A 20025-nucleotide genomic window follows, 5' to 3' on the forward strand; every position below is an offset into this window, starting at 1 on the left:
CCACTAACCTTTTTGATGTTTACTGCCAATTATCAAAGAAATCTATCCTTTGATTTGCCTTTTTTCATATCACCTTAAGAATTCCACTCTAGGGCTTGCTTCGTGATTCAGTCTGGCGATTTGCGCATGGAGTCCTACTGAGGTTACTGTCTCTCTCAAGCCCGGATAAAGGAGAAGGGTTGGACATGAAGTCAGCAACCCAATCCCGTAGAAATAAAGACTTGCTAAAATAAAAACGCTAATCAGAAAAAATCATTTGTTATGCTACAAACTAGTGAAATCATGACGAATAAATAATAATTCTCAGTTAAATGCTTAATACGCCATTCATACATAAAGTGAAATTTTTGTTTAAACATTAGACATACATTATCAGTAAACTACATACTTTATTTCTTTATCTAGGGATTTTCTATTTTCGAATAATATGGTGGTGGGGGAGGTGTTAGTTCAGATAATGCCGGATATGGTGGTGGTTGATCTAAGTTAGGCGCCGACGATAGCACTGCTGCTCCTGTTGGCATTCCATCTTGTGATGAGCTTATTGGATATGGAGCTTGAGACGAACTCATCGGATATGGATTTTGCGATGAACCGGTTGGGTATGGGACTTGTGCAGGAATATTAGTAAAATTTGAAGTTGAAGTTGGCTGAGATCTAGGTAAATGATTTCTCACCGGAGTTGATGTAGTACGTTGCTCTATGAAAACGCAAGTGTAAAAATAATAGAATAAATTAGTCAAATAGAAAATGTGAATTTTTAGGAATATATACATATTCCTAGTCAGGTAAAAGTATATTATACTGACGGCCTTAAACTAACCGATTGGAGGTCAAGTAATGCCATATGCATCTTGGCCAAAACTTGCAATGCGCATCCACGATCCCGCACTCGCGAAATTCGAACCCAGGACCTACCAGTCTCGCGCCAGAGCACTTGACCGATAGATCCAACGGTGTTAATGTCTAACTTCAACCAATACACGATTTTGAGCAGGACGAAACGGTCGTCCAGTGCTTCCAGGTTTTCCATGGTGGTCTAGCTTCAATTGACTCATGATTTCAACTATGAAGATACTAAATTCTCCATAAAACCCCTTCTGACCAAAATTTGAAGGTCAGTGATAGGTAACTTGTATCTTATTATTGGAGAAATCAAAATTAGCAACATTGAGTCCTTGAAATGATTTAGGTCAAGGGTATTATTTATTATGCAAATAAAAAGTGAATATAAGATGGTGCTAACTACATTACTAAAAATCCCTGCTTCTAAGTCAAATTGTGTGTTAAATTACTTTGTGTGATTTCATGCGTAATGAAGAGTGTTTAATGAAACTAGGTAGTATTCCACTACTTTAACTCTTACTCGAAATCTCTGCACCAAGTTTCTTACGTTTGTAAATAGAAAGGTGGCGAGGTGTTGGATTATGACTGATGTCAGTGCGTTATGAAAACAACGACCTCCATTTGTAAACCTAAATTAAAACTCCAGCCTAACCTTTTGGTGTTATAATTGAGGCTAGTTGACGACGAAAAATCTATGGAGTTATAACTCAAACTCACTATTATTCCGACTATTAATATGTAAAGCTCACCTTTCCCTTCTTTACAAGAAATCATTTGACAGGTGAAGGTTAATTGTTCAGATCAAAGCCATCATTTTATCGATCTTTGCTGTTAATTGTTTCATAACCAGACAGCATTTCCCAGTCGTCTGTCAGGTCGCTCAAAATTGTCAGTATTGGTATAGATTTACCGTTTATTAATCACGTACTGTTTGTTTTGCTCTCTACCACTAATGTTATGATTATGTTTAAATCATGATTTCTTATTTGGTGTCTTCTGTGGTCAGGAACTTGAAGTATATTGTTGTATATGTTTTAAGTTACAGTCGATTTAAGTACAATAAGGAACTAATCTGTTTCCTATCCACGTCCTCCGATTGGCTGCTGTGTTTAGAACGGTCTGAACGGCTAACCAGCATTAAGGTTTTAAGTGTTGTTTTTTGGTCGGTGTGACATTTGATACTTAGTAGGTCACCGGTCCTACTAGTAATACATGTGAACTAATCGATAATTGAAGTTCTGATTGGGCAATACAGTACATGATATTGATTAACGTCCTTAAGATGCAACCGACACTCTATATATTCGAGAAATACATATTGCTTCAAAGTAAAACTGTTTGCTCCATTCTTGGAAATAATAACTATACTTTAAAGCATTTATAAAAAACTTCACAATTTTGAAATAATTCTAAACCTTATAAGCAAAGATGGATAGTGGCTAGCAGTAGAATCCACAACACGAGTTTCTTCCTGTTTGGGACTCATAAGCTGGATGTACCTACGCCCTGAAATCGATGTTCACCGAGGGACTCGAACCCAGTACCATACACTTCAAACGAAATTGCGTTATGCACTTAGCTACTGAGTCCTGATAGTCACGTGCTTGTGCAATGGAGTGAAGTTTAAATTCACTTGGTATTGTTTATTTGAATCTTCTCATTGATATTTAGGACTGCAATTGATCAGTTTTTTCTTATTGGCATATGTGCATTCTGTGCGTATCCATCTTTGCTTATAACGCTTGTGAATTAGGGCAATGTTGAGGCAACACGTACTGTATGCACACATACCAATTAGAAACTGATCAATTGCAGTCCCGAATATCAATGGGATGATCCAAGTAAACTATACCAAGTGAATCTAATTCTAAACCATATTCATAGAATTACTACTATAGAAAAATGAATATTATGCGAAATTATATCACCTAGTCGTTTTTTTCGAATTTTTCATTTAAATATAAATGGTACTTTTATAGTTGAATTCATGAGTCAATTGGAGCTAGATCACTATGGAAACCTAGAAGCACTGGACGACCGTTTCGTCCTAGTATGGGACTCTTCAACAGTGCGATCCACGATCCCACCTCGCGAGATTCGAACCCAGGACCTATCGGTCCTGCGCTCAAACGCTTACTTTAAATAGTCATCAAATTGAATTTAAAAAAGAAATAAAGTAATGTTGAGCGAAAATCATACTTCATATTAGTTACACAACTGATGAGATTATCAGAATAATGAAAACGTGATAGTAAATATAAGTCATACGGTAATGGTGTGACCAATTAGCTAAGGTCAAAGTCACACCTCATAGTTAGTATCTAACATGAATTATTCCTTCGTCGTATTAAGGTACTATGGCTGCTTTGATGATCCTGCGACAGAAACGACGTTATCACAGAAGTATATTAGTAAAAGTAGGAACGCTCAACAACTAGACTCCATTGAGCCGCCATCCGAAGGTGTTAATATCTAACTTTAACTAATTCACGAAATTGCGTCACCATCCACCATTGTCTTCAGTGAGTTACTATCTCACTAGAACTCCAGGAAATACCTCTTGTAACCAGTCACTAGTGGACGGTTTCTAAAGTCCCTTCTGATAAATGATACTATTGTCTGTTCAAAGACTATCAACGAAAGATCATTATGACGTCAAAAAATGAAATAGAATTGTTAGTACACAGAATTTATGGAGATTGTTATGTTCCATAGTTTACGTCACGAAATGACCTTAATTATACGATCACTAAAAACCGTGAATTATTAGACCGTTATTTGTTTTAGTATGAGATTACTCAATAACAAACTCCGCCTGTAGCTCTTCTAGAGTTACTGCCGGTCCCAAGCCCGGGTAAAGGAGGAGGGTTGGGCATGGGGTTAGCGACCCCATCCCGTAGAAAAGCTAACTCGCTAAAAAAACGCTGACCAGAAAAAATAATTCAAACCATTTAAACTCTGCCCTGGGAGTTGAAGGAATAATTATGACGTCTCATGATGAAAGCCGAAATTCTTCGGAAGTCACGGGACCGATGCACCTTCTAACAATCAGAGCAACACTCTTTATAGGTACATGGAACGTCCGGACAATGTGGGAGACGGGAAAGATCAGCCAAATAGCAATAAAAATGAGGAGATACAACTTGGCAGTACTCGGAATCAGCGAAACCCATTGGACACAAACTGGACAACAAAGGCTAGGTACAGGAGAGATGCTGCTGTACTCCAGTCACGAAGGGGAAAATGCTCCACACACTCAGGGAGTTGCTCTAATGCTGTTCAAAGAAGCACGAAATGCACTTGTGGGATGGGAATCTCATGGACCCAGGATAATCGAAGCATCATTCAGAACAAAGAAGCAAGGGATCACAATGAACGTTATCCAATGTTATGCACCCACCAATGATAGCAACGACGATGATAAAGATCAGTTCTATGAAAGGCTGCAATCAATTATAGAGAAGTGCTCACGAAAAGACCTGACCATCCTGATGGGAGATCTAAATGCTAAAGTTGGAGTGGACAACACAGGATCTGAAGATGTAATTGGACGACATGAACTAGGAGAGAGAAATGAAAATGGGGAGAGACTTGCAAACCTATGTGCATTCAACAAATTGGTTATAGGCGGCACAATATTCCCACACAAGCGCATAAACAAAGCTACATGGATCTCACCGGACCAAATCACAGAGAACCAGATAGATCACATCTGTATCAATAAAAAATTCCGAAGATCAATGGAAGATGTGAGAACCCGGAGAGGAGCTGACGTAGCTTCAGATCACCACCTGGTTGTGGCCAAGCTGAGACTAAAGCTAAAGAAACACTGGACAACTGGACAAACAGCACTACAAAGGTTCAATACAGCCTTCCTTCGAGATATTGACAAGCTCTACGAATTCAAGATAACTCTCAACAACAGGTTCCAAGCTCTACAAGATCTACTGAAAGAACAAGAAACTACTTTGGAGGACAACTGGAAAGGGATAAAAGAAGCACTAACTTCAACGTGTCAGGAGGTTCTTGGTCCTAAGAAGCATCATCACAAGGAATGGATCTCTATGGGAACCCTGGACAAAATTCAAGAAAGGAAGAACAAGAAACTAGCAATTAACAACAGCCGAACACGAGCAGAGAAAGTTAAAGCACAAGCAGACTACGCAGAAACAAACAGGGAAGTGAAGAAAAGCATTAAAGCCGACAAGAAGAAATACATGGGAGAACTAGCGACGACGGCGGAAAAAGCTGCAAGAGAAGGGAATATGAGACAACTATATGATACAACGAAAAAATTGGCAGGGAGATATAGCAAACCAGAGAGACCAGTCAAGGACAAAGAAGGAAAGACAATCACTGAGATTCAAGAACAGAGGAAAAGATGGGCAGAATACTTCGAGGGTCTGCTGAATAGACCAGGCCCATTGAATCCACTGGACATCGAAGCAGCACACACTGACCTTCCAATAGATGTCACTCCACCAACGATCGAAGAAGTCAAGATGGCCATCAGACAAATCAAAAGTGGGAAGGCGGCAGGACCTGACAATATACCAGCAGAAGCACTGAAGTCAGACATTGAAATAACTGCAAACATGCTTCACCTTCTATTCAAGAAGATTTGGGAAGAGGAACAAGTGCCAATGGACTGGAAAGAAGGATATCTCATCAAGATACCAAAGAAAGGAGATCTGAGCAAATGTGAGAACTACAGAGGCATCAGTTTGTTATCAGTACCAGGAAAAGTTTTCAACAGAGTGCTGCTGAATCGGATGAAGGACGCAGTAGACGCAGAACTTAGGGATCAACAGGCTGGATTCCGTAAGGATAGGTCGTGCACAGACCAGATTGCTACACTACGGATCATCATTGAACAATCAGTTGAGTGGAACTCATCACTATACGTCAACTTCATTGACTATGATAAGGCGTTTGACAGCGTGGATAGGAGAACATTATGGAAACTTCATCGACACTATGAAGTTCCTGAGAAGACTGTCAACATTATCCAAAACTCATATGATGGACTACAGTGCAAAGTGGTGCATGGAGGACAGCTGACAGATACATTTCCAGTAAGGACCGGAGTCAGACAAGGCTGTCTGCTCTCCCCATTCCTCTTCCTTCTAGTGATTGACTGGATTATGAAGAATTCGACATCTGAAGGGAAATACGGAATACAATGGACTTCTCAGAATCAATTAGATGATTTGGACTTCGCAGATGACCTAGCCCTCCTCTCTCATACACACGACCAAATGCAGATGAAGACAGCAAATGTAGCAGCAGCCTCTGAATCGATAGGCCACCACATTCACAAAGGAAAAAGCAAGATTCTCAAATGCAACACGGAGAACACCAATCCAATCACACTTGATGGCAAAACTCTGGATGAGGTGGAAACATTCAAGTACCTGGGGAGCATCGTTGATAAACAAGGAGGATCTGATGCAGATGTAAAGGCGAGGATTGGCAAAGCAGAGACAGCATTTCTACAATTGAAGAACATATGGAACTCAAAACAACTCTCAACGAATTTCAAGGTCAGAATCTTCAATACGAACGTCAAGACAGTTAGTTCTAATGTACGGAGCTGAAACGTGGACAACTACTACATCCACCGTCAAGAATGTACAAGTATTTATAAACAGTTGTTTACGCAAAATACTCAACATTTACTGACCGGATACTATCAGCAACAGTGTTTTATGGGAGAGGACAAATCAGCTCCCAGCTGAAGAGGAAATTAGGAAATGAAGTTGGAAGTAGATCGGACATACATTAAGAAAATCACCAAACTGAATCACGAGGCAAGCGCTGACTTGGAATGGTGAAGGGAAACAGAAAAGAGGGAGACCAAAAAACACATTACGCCGGGAGATTGAAGCAGATTTGAAAAGGATGAATGTTAACTGGAAAGAGTTGCTTGGGACAGGGTTGGATGGAGAATCCTGTTGTTGAGCCTATGCTCCTCCACGAGGGATAATAGGCGTAAGTAAGTAAGTATTTGGTTCATATAGAATTGCTAAGGGAATGAATAGAACATCAAATACGGTGAATATCGACAATAGAATAACTTAAATTCTACTAATTATGATATAAAACATCATCAATGTCAAATGCAATAGTTCAGTGGATAATTTGTTGAGATTTAAAAGTCCAAGGTACTGGATTTCAGTCTCAATATTAACGTCAACAATGGGATGTAATAGATAAATCCATTAGACGAGTTTCACGTAGTATGACATACGTCATGCTGTCTACTATTAGTTACAGCCTATTTATTCTGTTTTTGAGATGGTAGAGAAGATTTGTAGCTCAGGTAGATGATTTCGATGGAGTTTGCACGACCAAACCATCCAGCTCAGAGAACAGAACTCCATCAAAACTATTTACCCTCAAATATCGGAGATAATATGTGCAAAACTTTAAATAACGAAAATTGAATACGTCGATCAACTAACTCAAAGTTTTCATTCAGAGATTTTTGTTTAGGAATACAAACAAAACCAAACTCAATGAGTTTAGAGACAGTAATATAACAAACAATTTCTGAGCCATGATCGCATGTTGAATGTAGCATTACTCACGTACGCCTGTGACCTCTCGTAGTAAACATAGGCCTCCCAACAGCATTTTCCAAACAACTTTGTCCTGGACAATCCTTCCCAGTTGTTCCTAGTTGTTGTTCATCCCTTTGACGTCTGTTTCAAACTCCAGGCACAGTGTGTACTTTAGTCTTTCTTTTTTCCCTTTTCCTTATGTATTCCAAGTTGATGCTTGCCTCCTGATGCAGTTTGATGATTTTCGTAATATATTTCTCATACACTTCCATCGTCTTTTCGATTTCCGGAATAGACATCAATTTTAAAATTTACATACATATAAATCATTTTGTTCATCTTCAACCTTATCAAATGAATAACATCTTTAAGTTTACAACCTATGATAGAGTTGGATGGAGAATGCTGGTGAGTGGCCTATGCACCTCGACGAGGGGTAACAGGCGTAAGTAAGTAAGTAAGTAAGTAAGTACTCAATAGCAATGTACATCCATAACCCTATTACAGGAGACCGAAACCAGGACCTTCACATGAATGCCTAATCATCTGACCAATACGTCAGAATACAACGATCCACATTGTTACATTTCAATAGACTTGAATATAGTATCATAAAATTATGTGACTGATTATACTATCTAAGTTCAGTGTTCATTCACCCAGTTAATCAACATCTTTCCAAAAACTGAATTGAATAAATATCAGCATTAATTAATCTCTAGTAATCTTCAAATATCCATTAACTGTTATTACTGTATTAATCTTATTGTCTTATGTATTCTTTCCGTTTAATCTTTTGTACTGATAATCAGGTTAATATGAGAATGAATTAATTCATAATTTAAAAGTACATTACAAATTTACATTTAATGTACCTTTGCAGAAACAAGTTTATTGATTATTCGATCGATTTTCACAAAGTGAAAACCAATTTTATAGAGTTGAGATCATGAGTCATTTGAAGCTAAAACACCATGGAAAACCTGAAAGGACTGGACGGCTGTTTCGTTCTATGATGGGACTCCTCGGCAATGCGTATCCATGATCCTGTTCGCGAAATTCGAGCCCAGGACCTCTCAGTCTCGCGCCAGAGCACTTAACCGGCGAGGTTGTGGATGCGCACTACTGAGGAGTCACCCAATAGGATGAAACAGCCGTCCAGTGCTTCCAGGTTTTCCTTGGTGGTCTAGCTTCAATTGGCTCACGCTTTTAACTATGAAAATACGAAATCTCCACAAAACCCCTTCTGATAATAATAAATGAATTTATTACAGAAAACACAAAAGATTCATGGGTATTAAAATCAACTCATATATGATAAAGAGGATCGCATACATAACTTCAGTTCATTAAATACTTTGTAAAATAGATGATATTTTCATAGTTGAAAGCGTGAGTCAATTGAAGCTAGACCACCAAGGAAAATCTGGAAGCACTGGACGGCCGTTTCATCTCCTTATGAATAGATGATATTTATTTAATCGTGATTACATTATCCCCAACATTACTGGGTATAGATATTAGTTATAGGATCAACGAAATAACTCTTACAAACGATGATCAATTATGTATAATCTATACTTTCTCTCCAATCATTTGCATAAATGGTTGTCACTAATTACATTTAACATATATAAATGAGTAATATTTCTGTACTGATTAGATTATCATATACTGGTGACATTTGTAGATCCTCACAAACAGCTTTGATTACACTTTGAATTACATCAAGTACATTCAACAGGTAACAAACATTCCAAATATACAACATGCATTAGTAGCAAGTGTTTCTTATAATATGGCTTTTACATTAAAATTGTATCTCTTGTGTACGTTCACAACTGAAGTGGTTTTCAATTTCAAACATCTTACTAAGCTACAAATTATCCATCATATCTTGAATTCTATATAGTTAAGATCATGAGTCAGTTGAAGCTAGATCACCATGGAAAACCTGGAAGCACTGGACGGCCGTTTCGTCCTATTGTGGGACTTCTCAACAGTGCGCATCTACGATCCCAACTCGCGGGATTCAAACTCAGGACCTATCAGTCTCGCCCCCAGAGGACTTAACCGATAGACCACTGAGCCGGCATCCAACGGTGTTAATGTCTAACCTTAACCAATCCACGAAATTGCGCGACCAACTTCCATTGTATTTAGATAGATACCTGTCTCTACCTGACATGAATTATCTTGAATTCAACCGCTGATATTCAACATAGATTTAAAACGTAGTTAATAAAAAAAACAAGACGGAGAAATCATAACTCAAAACTTACTAGTACGTCTTCTTGAACGTAGACAATAGAAAACCGCAAGTCCCAATCCAATAAATAAGAGTATTAATGGTAGACATACAATCAATGCAATTATTTTTGACCCCATATAACATTCAATAAAAATGATAGTTATACAATAATACTGATTCCTTTATTGTTATTCAAATGATATTGATGTTGTCAAGTATATACAGTAGATCTTTATTATTATTAATCCAAATTATTCTAAATACATATGAGAGAGAGAGAAAGAGAGTTCATGAACATGTGTACGTGTGTATGTGTGAGTGTGTGTGTGCAATAAAAAGATAAGCTTTTAATTTAATATATACACATGTGCCAATAATTTAATTGGATACATCCACCCTTTTCATGTATATATATATATATATATATATATATATATATATGTATATAGATATACGCAACTACTCACTGTGACACAGCAACTAATTCTTATAATCACTATGACTAAAAGTATTACCATTATTTTTTTTTGTTTTTTTTTTGTGCGTTACTAAGGCACATTTTACTAGAATTACATATACAAATACAAACAAAACACGTGAATGTATCATACATCATTACTATAATCATATAAGTAATATAAACTCAATTATCATCTGATAGGGTAGTTTATAAAGTAAAGAAAAAAAAACAAAAACAGAACAACAAAAAAACTTGTTTATCAAAATCTTCGTTTCTTTTCTTTCTTTGTTTGTTTACCAGATATAGTATTGATTATTTATCGATATAGGTGTATCTATGAAAAGGTTAAGAATATTGATTAAGTTAATTGTTTTTTATAGAGTTGAGATCATGAGTCAATTGAAGCTAGACCACCATGGAAAACCTGGAAGCACTGGACGGCCGTTTCGTCCTATTATGGGACTCCTCAGCAGTGCGCATCCACGAACCCACTCTCGCGGGATTCGAACCCAGGACCTACCGGTTTCGAGCCGAAGCCCTTAACCGATAGACCACTGAGCTGGCATCCAACAGTGTTAATGTCCCATAATAGGACGAAACGGCCGTCCAGTGCTTCCAGGTTTTCCATGGTGGTCTAGCTTCAATTGACTCATGATCTCAACTCTATAAATTACTAAAATCTCCACAAAACCCCTTCTGTTAATTGTTTTTTACTTATCTATTTATGTATCATTGATTTATTCATCATTGTGTCTTCTCTTTTTATTGTATAAGTTATAACCGACAAAATTTGTTTACGAAATTAGAAGGGGGGGTTATAGATATTTTTATATAGTTGAAGCTAGACCACCAGTGACCAGTGGAGTTCAATCGGGTCTGTTGTGAGATAGTAACGAGATGGCGTTTCAAGCGAAAGGTACTGGGTTCGAGTTTCAGAGTGAACATCAACAAGTCTGAAATGCAGGTACATCCAGCCGACGAGTCCCAAATAAGACAACGAAACGCGCGTCAAAGTGGATTCCACTGCTAGCCATTATCCATCTTTGCTTATAATGCTTGTGAATTAAGGCAATATCGAGGTAATACGCATAGTCTGCACATATGCCAATAAGAGACTGATCTATTTATGTATAATTCATGTATTCATCCTTGTATCTTCTCTTTTGATTGTACAAGTTGTAACCGAAAAAATTAGTTTACGAAAATGTTAGGAAGAAGTTTAAAGAGTTCATAGTATCATTATTAGAAGGGGGGGGGGTTTGTAGAGATTTTAGTAATTTTTTTATATAGTTGAAATGATGAGTCAATTGAAGCTAGACAACCAGTGACCAGTGGAGTTCAATTAGGTCTGTTGTGAGATATCAACTTACTGAAGATATTGGTGAATGGTTGTTCAATTTCGTGGATTGGTTGAAGTTATACATTAACAACGTTGGATGCCGACAGGCTCAGTGGTCTAGTGGTTAAGCGCTCGCGCACGAGACTGATAGGTCCTGAGTTCGAATCTCGCGAGGTGGGATAGTGGATACATATGCTGAGGGGTCCCACAATAGGATGGAACGGCCATACAGTGCTTCCAGGCTTTCCATGATTCTAACCACATAAAAAGGTTCACACCATCATTTAAATTAGACAAATGTCATTTCTGGTGAATAATACGTTATCATCAGAATGAGGGTTTATGAAGATTGTAGTTATTTTAATAGTTGAATTCATAAATTGATCTAAGCTAGACTATCATTGAAAACTTAGAATAACTAGGCAACCATTTCGTTCTAGTATGAGACTCCTCAACAGTGTACATCCGCGATCTCGAGTGACAGACTCCAACCCAGAACCTTCTGCCTTACGGGATGAGGGATCGTGGATGTACAATGCTGAGGAGTCTCATACTAGAACGAAAAAGCCGTCTAGTGCTTCCAGATCTTCAATATTGGTCTAGCTTAGATCAACTCATGAATTCAACTATTAAGATAACACATTAAACGATAGAATCTTGATATTGGTTTAGAAGACTTTGAAAATAATTGAAGCATTTGGTGGGTTTTATTTTTAATCTTTAAAAAAATATTGTAGCATTTCGAAACTTTCTATTATACTGTAGAGTAAAAAGAAAACCTATTTAGACTGAATACTATGAGAAAGCTATCACCATTTTATAATAATCATTTTTACAAAACGTATCACAACTGATTGATCACTTGATGGTGTTCAATGTCATTCGTGTCAAGTCCTTCTTAGTTCTGATCGAATGCTATCGATCAAGTTGCAATGTGGCCATCAGTTTAAGTGGCTTGACACTATGTGAACTATGTTGAGAGAAGATGGTGGCAACTATAGGAGGTCGGTCGCGGCCCCGAATAGCTTAGTGGTAACGTCTCTGACTGTGAAGCTGAGGGAAACGGGATTTAATCCGTCAAGGAGCATCAGTTCCCTCAAGATTACAGGTACACCTTGCTGACGAGTGCCAAGTAGCATGAAACACGGATCCAGGTTTTCCTTTTGACCAGCTCCAACCACCATCTTATCTCAACAAAACGTATACATAATGGGTGATTGTTAAGTTAGGATTATCATTTTAGATAAATTAAATTAATCGATAAACATTGTAAATGTGTATAATTTGAATTGTTTACAAATTGTCCCTAAGATCATGTTTATCTCTAAGTGACCACAATAAGATGAAATGTACTGATTTTCCTTATTAAATTATCCATTTTAAACATCGTTAGCAACAAATGAATAAAATTTATTAATTGATCAGTGAAAAAAAAGGAAAAAAAACGGTAAATGGAAATCGATATTTCAGAGTTGATCACGTAAAATTTCTCATATGATATACAATTTCTTTGTTTGTTTTATTGATCAGTTTTTTTTCTTTTTCATTTATTGAGCCAATCAAGATTAAGTTTGTTTGTTTTTTACCATTCTAGACAGGCTGAAGTTAGACATTAACACCGTTGGATACCGGTAGGCTCAGTGATCTAGTGGTTAAGTGATCGTGCATGGGACTGATAGGTTCTGGGTTCGAATCTCCTGAGACGGGTTCGTGGATGCGCACTGCTGAGGAGTCTCACAATAGGACAAAACCGCCGTCCAGTGATTCCAAGTTTTCTATGGTGGTCTAGCTTCAATTGAATCATGATTTCAACAAAATAAAATATATTTTTTGAAGTATAATAATTTTAATCAGGAAACGACTGTAGGGATTCATCAATCAGAAAGGGAGTTTTGTGGAGATTGTAGTAATTTAATGGTTAACTTCATGGGTCGATTAAAGCTAGACCATCATGGAAAACTTGAGAACACTAGATAGTCATTTCGTCTGTTTTGAGGCAGTAACTCACTGAACGCAATCGTAGACGGTGACGCGATTTCGTAGATTGGTTGAAGTTAGAAATTAAAACGTGGATGTCGGCTCGGTGGTCTAAAGGACAAGCAGTCGTGCCCGAGATAAATAGGTCCTTGGTCCGAATCCCGGGTTCGTGATTGTGAATGCGCACTGATGGGTAGTCCCGTACTAGGAGGAAACGGTCATCAAGTGCTTCCAAGTATTCTACGGTCTAGCTTTAATTGATTCATGAATTCAAGTATTGAATTCATTAATCAGATAATATCTAATATTCTTGAGTCTTAGAAAAGCGAAGGTTATTGAAGAAGCTCTGGTTACAAACGACTGATTCAAATTATTGTTCTAATCATTCTATGAGTATCCGACCTCAAGTGCAATACAAATATACAAAAATCTTTCATCCAAAAATACCTCTTAAGGCAGATGATGTTATATTAACAACGACTGAGTTAATAATAACAAAAAACCAAACAGGATATGATCAAGATTTATATTTGCACGCTGACCCGAATAAAATAACTTTTAAATTTACCGCAAGAAATAGTTAGCACATTCAGGAAGATGGTGGAATTTTCTCAAACTGAAAATGTTTTTTTTTCATGGTTGAAATCATGAGTCAATTGAAGCTAGACCACCATAGAAAACCGTTTCATCCTATTATGGGACTCCTCAGCAGGGCGCATCCTTGATCCCACACTCACGAGATTCGAACCCAGGACCTACCAGTCTCTGAAAATGTACAATTGTTGAGAATCTAAAGATGAGTTCAGTAATATGCAATTTGGCTACTACATTACTTCTTGTTATTCACATGTTATTTTCGTATTGGTACAATCAAGGTGATAGAATAAGAAGTAGAAATTGGACTAGATTGAAGAACCAACTACTTAGCTTGGTAGACATGCTAACCATGGCAAGTGAGATATTAACAAAATTGACGCTTTCTACAAATATATACACCTTAGAAAGTGTATTCTAATGTCTATTACAATGACAGTGAGTTGGTTAGTTTTGTTAAGTATACTTGGTAAGTTTGATCAGTCAGATAGAGGCCAAAAGACAGGCGGATAACATTAGGCAAGATTTGATTTGATTTTCTAAAGAAAAGCACATCATTGGTTGATAATGTGGTTTTATTTTCTCACGGAGAAAAATATATATTTATGTATGAGTGTATAGATATTTTAGATCCGGTTTTAGTCAATAAAGCTTTCTTTACAATTTCAGTCTCCTGGCTCGGGTAGCTGGTCTGCTCTTTCTAGGTTCAAGGTGTTTTTACAGGACTGTAAGAACCCTGTACCTTCAATCAATCTTGATGGTGGGTAATTAGATCTAGTTGAGAAGTTCGTTTATCTGCTAAAGTTGGCGTGAGTGATTGGATCAGTTATCACATGGTAAGTGGCTTATGCTAATCTGTGTCATCGTGATGTTAGTCTGGCTGTAAAAGATCGGGTTTAGAAAATATCGAGGAGAGCAGTTTTTCTCTACATTTGTGAAATCCGGTCTCTCCGAGTCGAGGATGTTAAGCATCCGTCTATGTTTGATCGTCATTCTTTCCAAATGATTGTTGACACTTAGTGGCAAAACTATGTTGGTAATGCGGAGGTTCAGCAATCCATGTGCTCGGGTACAGTGACATTAATTCGATTAGTGTCACCATCTTGTAAAACTGACTTTGATTATTTGGACATTTCTTACAAATATCATCCCGGTGAATTCCACATTGTTCATTATTTTTCAGACGCTGAGATCGAGTGTAAAAAGTGGAAAGCTGGTCAATGTATGACATTAGCGTCGTGGCATGAAAGACAGCTGTACGGAACTAGTATTTGTTGGTCTTTTACAACTCCCTGGTTGAGATTTTAGAGATAGCGTAACTTAATGGATTCAAACGTTATCAGATATGTCTCAGAATAGAAGACAGTGTGGCGATCCAGGTGTAGTTTTCCTTTTTACTTTCAGCTTTAACTGAAAAGAGTTCTTTCTAGTTGTATTTTTTCTTAACTGAATCGCTTCTCTCACCATTTCCCACTTTCACTCACCTGTTTTTTCCTATTTTACTCACCTTCCTTCCCTTATCTCTTTACAAACTCTTTTTTTTTATTTTACGAGAGTTATTTACTTTGATGTTTCCTTTTACAAGTGTGTGTTTGTTTAAATAAGTAAATACAAATAAGTAGTCTGATTCCATGAATAGGATGTTTGTGTTATTAATATGTGGTGTGTGCTACTTATGTCGACAAATATAAGTAGTATGTAACACCAGTCGAAAGTGTAATGACTGACAGCAGAAGGTTGAGAAGAGTGTGACGTTCACATAATAAATACACATTTTTGGTTTGATTACTGGTAACATATAAATATATCTGATATGATGAGTGAGGACTTAATTGATTAGAGTACGATAGACATACAATATTGATTTTCATTTCCCAACCGTCTATGATAATTAATTACATTTTTAGGATAATAAGTAGTGAATTCCTGTTGGGGGGGGTGTTAGATCCCTGAAATGCGAATTTCTTGTTTTCTCACCGAAAGCGCTCATTTTCACCTTCGCGTAGTGCTTCCCACTTGGGAGAACCTTAAATGTCATTGGTTCGTTGTCTCTTTTATTTTGCTGTTTTGTAACGTTTCCTAAGAACATCTTTACGCTGTATATATACTCTTGAGTTTTGCTTAATGTTGTTCATGCTTTTGGCTGCTTGCGGAATACATTTCCCTCTTCTGAACATGAACATCTCTCTCTAGTCAGCGGGGCTGAGACTCGTCGGAATAGTTAGTTAGCTTATTTGGTCATTGTGTCACTGAGTCTTCGTTCCGTTGGCAGATTAGGTGAACTCGTAATCTTTTCAACATAGCGATTCCATAATATTGTATTTCAACGTTTATTCAGCGAAATTATTACTTAATCAACGTAAACCTTCAATATATAAAAATTTGGGTACTAATCAGTGTAAATCCTTATCTATCGTCTCCATGTTCTTACTTTTGTTGTCTTATTGATGGTTCTTTTGTTGAAGTACCATGATATATTCTCAGCTACAACATGTTTATAGACGATCAATCGTATTCTTACTTTGTGCCGGTGGGAATTGTAGCAATTCACAATTCCATAAACTAGCCATAAGATTGAGGAGACAAAATGACTACATAGCAGTTTCAAACTTAAATAAATACTGAGTGGATTTAAACTTCACCCCACTGCACAAGCAAGTGGCTATCAGGACTCAGTGGCCGAGTGGATAACGCGATGGCGTTTGAAGAGAAAGGTACTGGGTTCGAGTCCCAAAGCGAACATCAACAGGTCTGAGATGCAGGTACATCCAGTTGACGAGTCCCAAATAGGACGAAACGCGCGTCAAACTGGATTCCACTACTATTAGCCACTATCCATCTTTGCTTACCATGCTTGTGAATTAAGACAATATCGAGGTAATACGCACAGTATGCACATATACCAATTAGAGACTGACCAGTTGCAGTCTTAACACATCAATGGGAAGATTCAAACAAACAATACTAAGTGGATTTAAATAAGTTAGTTTTACTGAGATAATCGTTATATCGGTTATGTTTTATACCTGGTTTCTAATCATGAAAGGAACTTCTCAGAATTACCAAGTTTCAATATGAAACTTATGCTTTGCGAAGGCTAATAAAGATGAATTAAGATTTCGTAGAATCTTAATAAATTAAAAATGAATACTAAATATCACCTGAAACCAAATAAGTATATTCACAAGACTTTTATTACTAATTAAATATGTTAATTAAGTAAAATGGATTGGTTTATGATAAATTGGATCAATTAAATATGAGTCAGGTGACAGATGAAAGATTAGCGGCCTACTTGAACATCTGGGCTACCTGTTTCTGCCTCCTAGATATTTCATTCCACTAGTGGGATCGTGGATGCGCACTGCTGGAGAGTTACATAATAGGGTGAAATGATCGTCTAATGCTTCCAGGTTTCCAATGGTGGTCTAACATCAAACGATTCATGATCTCAATCAGAAACTTCATAATCTCCGCAACCTAAAACTGTATCTATATTTACGAATGACTTGTGGTTGTATTGTTTACTTACTCAATTAGTTGATTAGGCTTTCATATAAGTAGTTTGTATATGAGTAGTAGACCTTGGACAACTGTATAACACAACAGTTTATTCAGTCAAAGGAAACATCATAATGTTAGATGAAGATACAATGAAACTAACATGTCGTGTTATAACCCGAAGAGAATTATGAATGGTAACTTTTGAGTACTATTTATGGACTAATATGATACGCATATTTCCTATTGTATAATTGTTAAGTAACTAAACTATTTATATTCGTATCCCTCTTATCATAAGCTTTATTTTGACCTATGAACTATTATTATACAATTTACCATTCTTGAGTTATACCCAGTCTATTAATTACTATTCCCCCTATTCACAGCCACATTTGGCTGAATCTTGTATAAATGTTGTTTCCTATTTTATGGTACGATGTGGTCTGTTTGTTTGGTATATAAACCCAGTATGTTTGAGAATAATGATTCATACCGTAGAGGCTGTTACTGGTGTTCTGGACTTAACTGGCTGGGCTAGGCAGAAAGCAGGACTGATAAGTACTCTAGACTGCTCATACGGCTTTTGTGTATCATTGGGCGATCAATAAATTCACTGCTCTCTAATAGGTAGCCACATTCGATATAACAATAAATAACTCACAAGGTGACTTAATAAGTAACAACTATGTTTTACATTACTATTATTATTATTATTTCGATTAGAATACTAGATTAGTGCAAGACAGAGTGTAGAAGTAGTAGTAGTAGTAGTAGTAGTAGTAGTAGTAGGAGGAGGAGGAGGAGGAGGAGCAGGAGGGGGAAGAGGAGGATGACGACGACGACGAGCAAGAGGAGTTAAATTTATGAAAGACATCTGATTAGTTACAAAGTCTGTAACTTAAATAATGAATAAAGATAATATGAATTGTAGAAGTTTAAAACAGTATATCAGAAGAGCGTAAAAAAAAGAAGAAACAAAATCTACATGAACAATGTGCTGTATAACTTTGTTCTTTATCAGAATAGTTAGATAGTTACAATGATGAAATCAACAATTAAAAATGTTTAGTTTCCAATCTATCAAAATAAGTTTCAAGCATCTCTAATAAGAAATATAAACAAATCTGTTGATTGATAATGATGTGTATGCAATGATAAGTTGCAGAAAGATGATGCGCAAATTGTATCATTCCTAAAAATTTAAAGCATGTTTATTATACTACTAATGAGTAGATGAAATTACTGTAATAAACAAATATGAGTCATTTGAAGTTAGCTAGACCATCATGGAAAACCTGGAAGCACTGGACGGCCGTTTCTTCCCATTATGGGACTCCTCAGAAGTGCGCATCCACAATCCCGCAATCGCGAGATTCGAACCCAGGATCTACCAGTCTCGTGTCAGAGCACTTAACCACTAGACCACTGAGACTGCCAGCATCCAACGGTGTTAATGTCTAACTTTAACCAATCCACAAAGTCCTATAATAGGACGAAACGGCCGTCCAGTGTTTTCAAGTTTTCCATGGTTGTCTAGCTTCAATTGACTCATGATTTCAACTATGAAAAATGCTGAGAACTCCACAAAACCCCGTCTGAAAAAAATATGACTTTGAATAGAATCATCAATGTCAGTTAAAGGGAAATATCTTTATAGATAGTAAACTTTCACTATCAAACTCAAAACTGTTATTTTTTAAAATAATCTATTGATAATGACAGTCGCCAATAGTTGACAGCCCTATTTGTTCACTTGTAAATAATATCTAACCTTGATCGATAGGATTCGATCTGCACTAAGAAGGACCTGACATACATGACATTGATCACCATCCAGTGATCAACCGATTGTAAATACATCTCAGTCCTACAGGAGGTCGGTGGCGGCCTAGATAGCTCAGTGGTAACGTCACTGACTGTGAAGCTAAGTGACATGGGATCGAATCCACCATGGAGCACTAGTTCCCTCAAGATTACAGGTACACCTTATTGACGAGTGCCAAGTAGCAAGAAACCCGGGTCTAGGGTTTCCTGCTGACTACCTCCAACCAACATCTTATGTCCAACCTGATACAGGGCAGCTAAACATCGATAAGATTGAAAGAATGGTATGAAATACCATTTATTGGTTGAAATGAAAAGTGTTAACCATTGAATGATAGATCGATGATATAAAGGTTAGGTTTTTTCTGTAAGATTTGAATGCTCTGAGTTCTATCCTCCATGGTAGGTTCATGGACATGTGCTGCTGATGATCCCTCATTGTCAGTAGGATCAAACTGCTGTCCAGTATTTCCCAGTTTTCGATAATTATCTGATTAAGGCTTCTGTCAAATCTATTCTCATTTAGATACACGATATCGATCTGAGGTATTTTTTCCTAACAATTATTAATACTTCAACTTGTAAAAAAGACATGTATTGATTTGTTTCTTTCGTATAGGCTCCTTATCCTGTTTCATTTAGTTTACTTTATCATGAGGGATTTTAG

At 37.1% G+C, this 20025-nt stretch overlaps 1 protein-coding gene across 1 annotated transcript; it reads right to left on the minus strand.

Annotated features, from left to right (window-relative positions):
• Positions 1 to 401: 401 nt before the first annotated feature.
• Positions 402 to 16600, minus strand: Smp_005960 (hypothetical protein; the record flags this gene model as incomplete). The annotated part of the gene is made up of 2 exons (XM_018794318.1): positions 402 to 700; positions 16552 to 16600. 2 exons carry the CDS (start codon positions 16598 to 16600, stop codon positions 402 to 404), a joined length of 348 nt encoding a protein of 115 aa, XP_018648743.1.
• Between the last annotated feature and the right edge of the window lie 3425 nt (positions 16601 to 20025).

The sequence above is a fragment of the Schistosoma mansoni genome, chromosome 1 (assembly GCF_000237925.1).
Source record: "Schistosoma mansoni strain Puerto Rico chromosome 1, complete genome".
Lineage (NCBI taxonomy): Eukaryota > Metazoa > Platyhelminthes > Trematoda > Strigeidida > Schistosomatidae > Schistosoma > Schistosoma mansoni.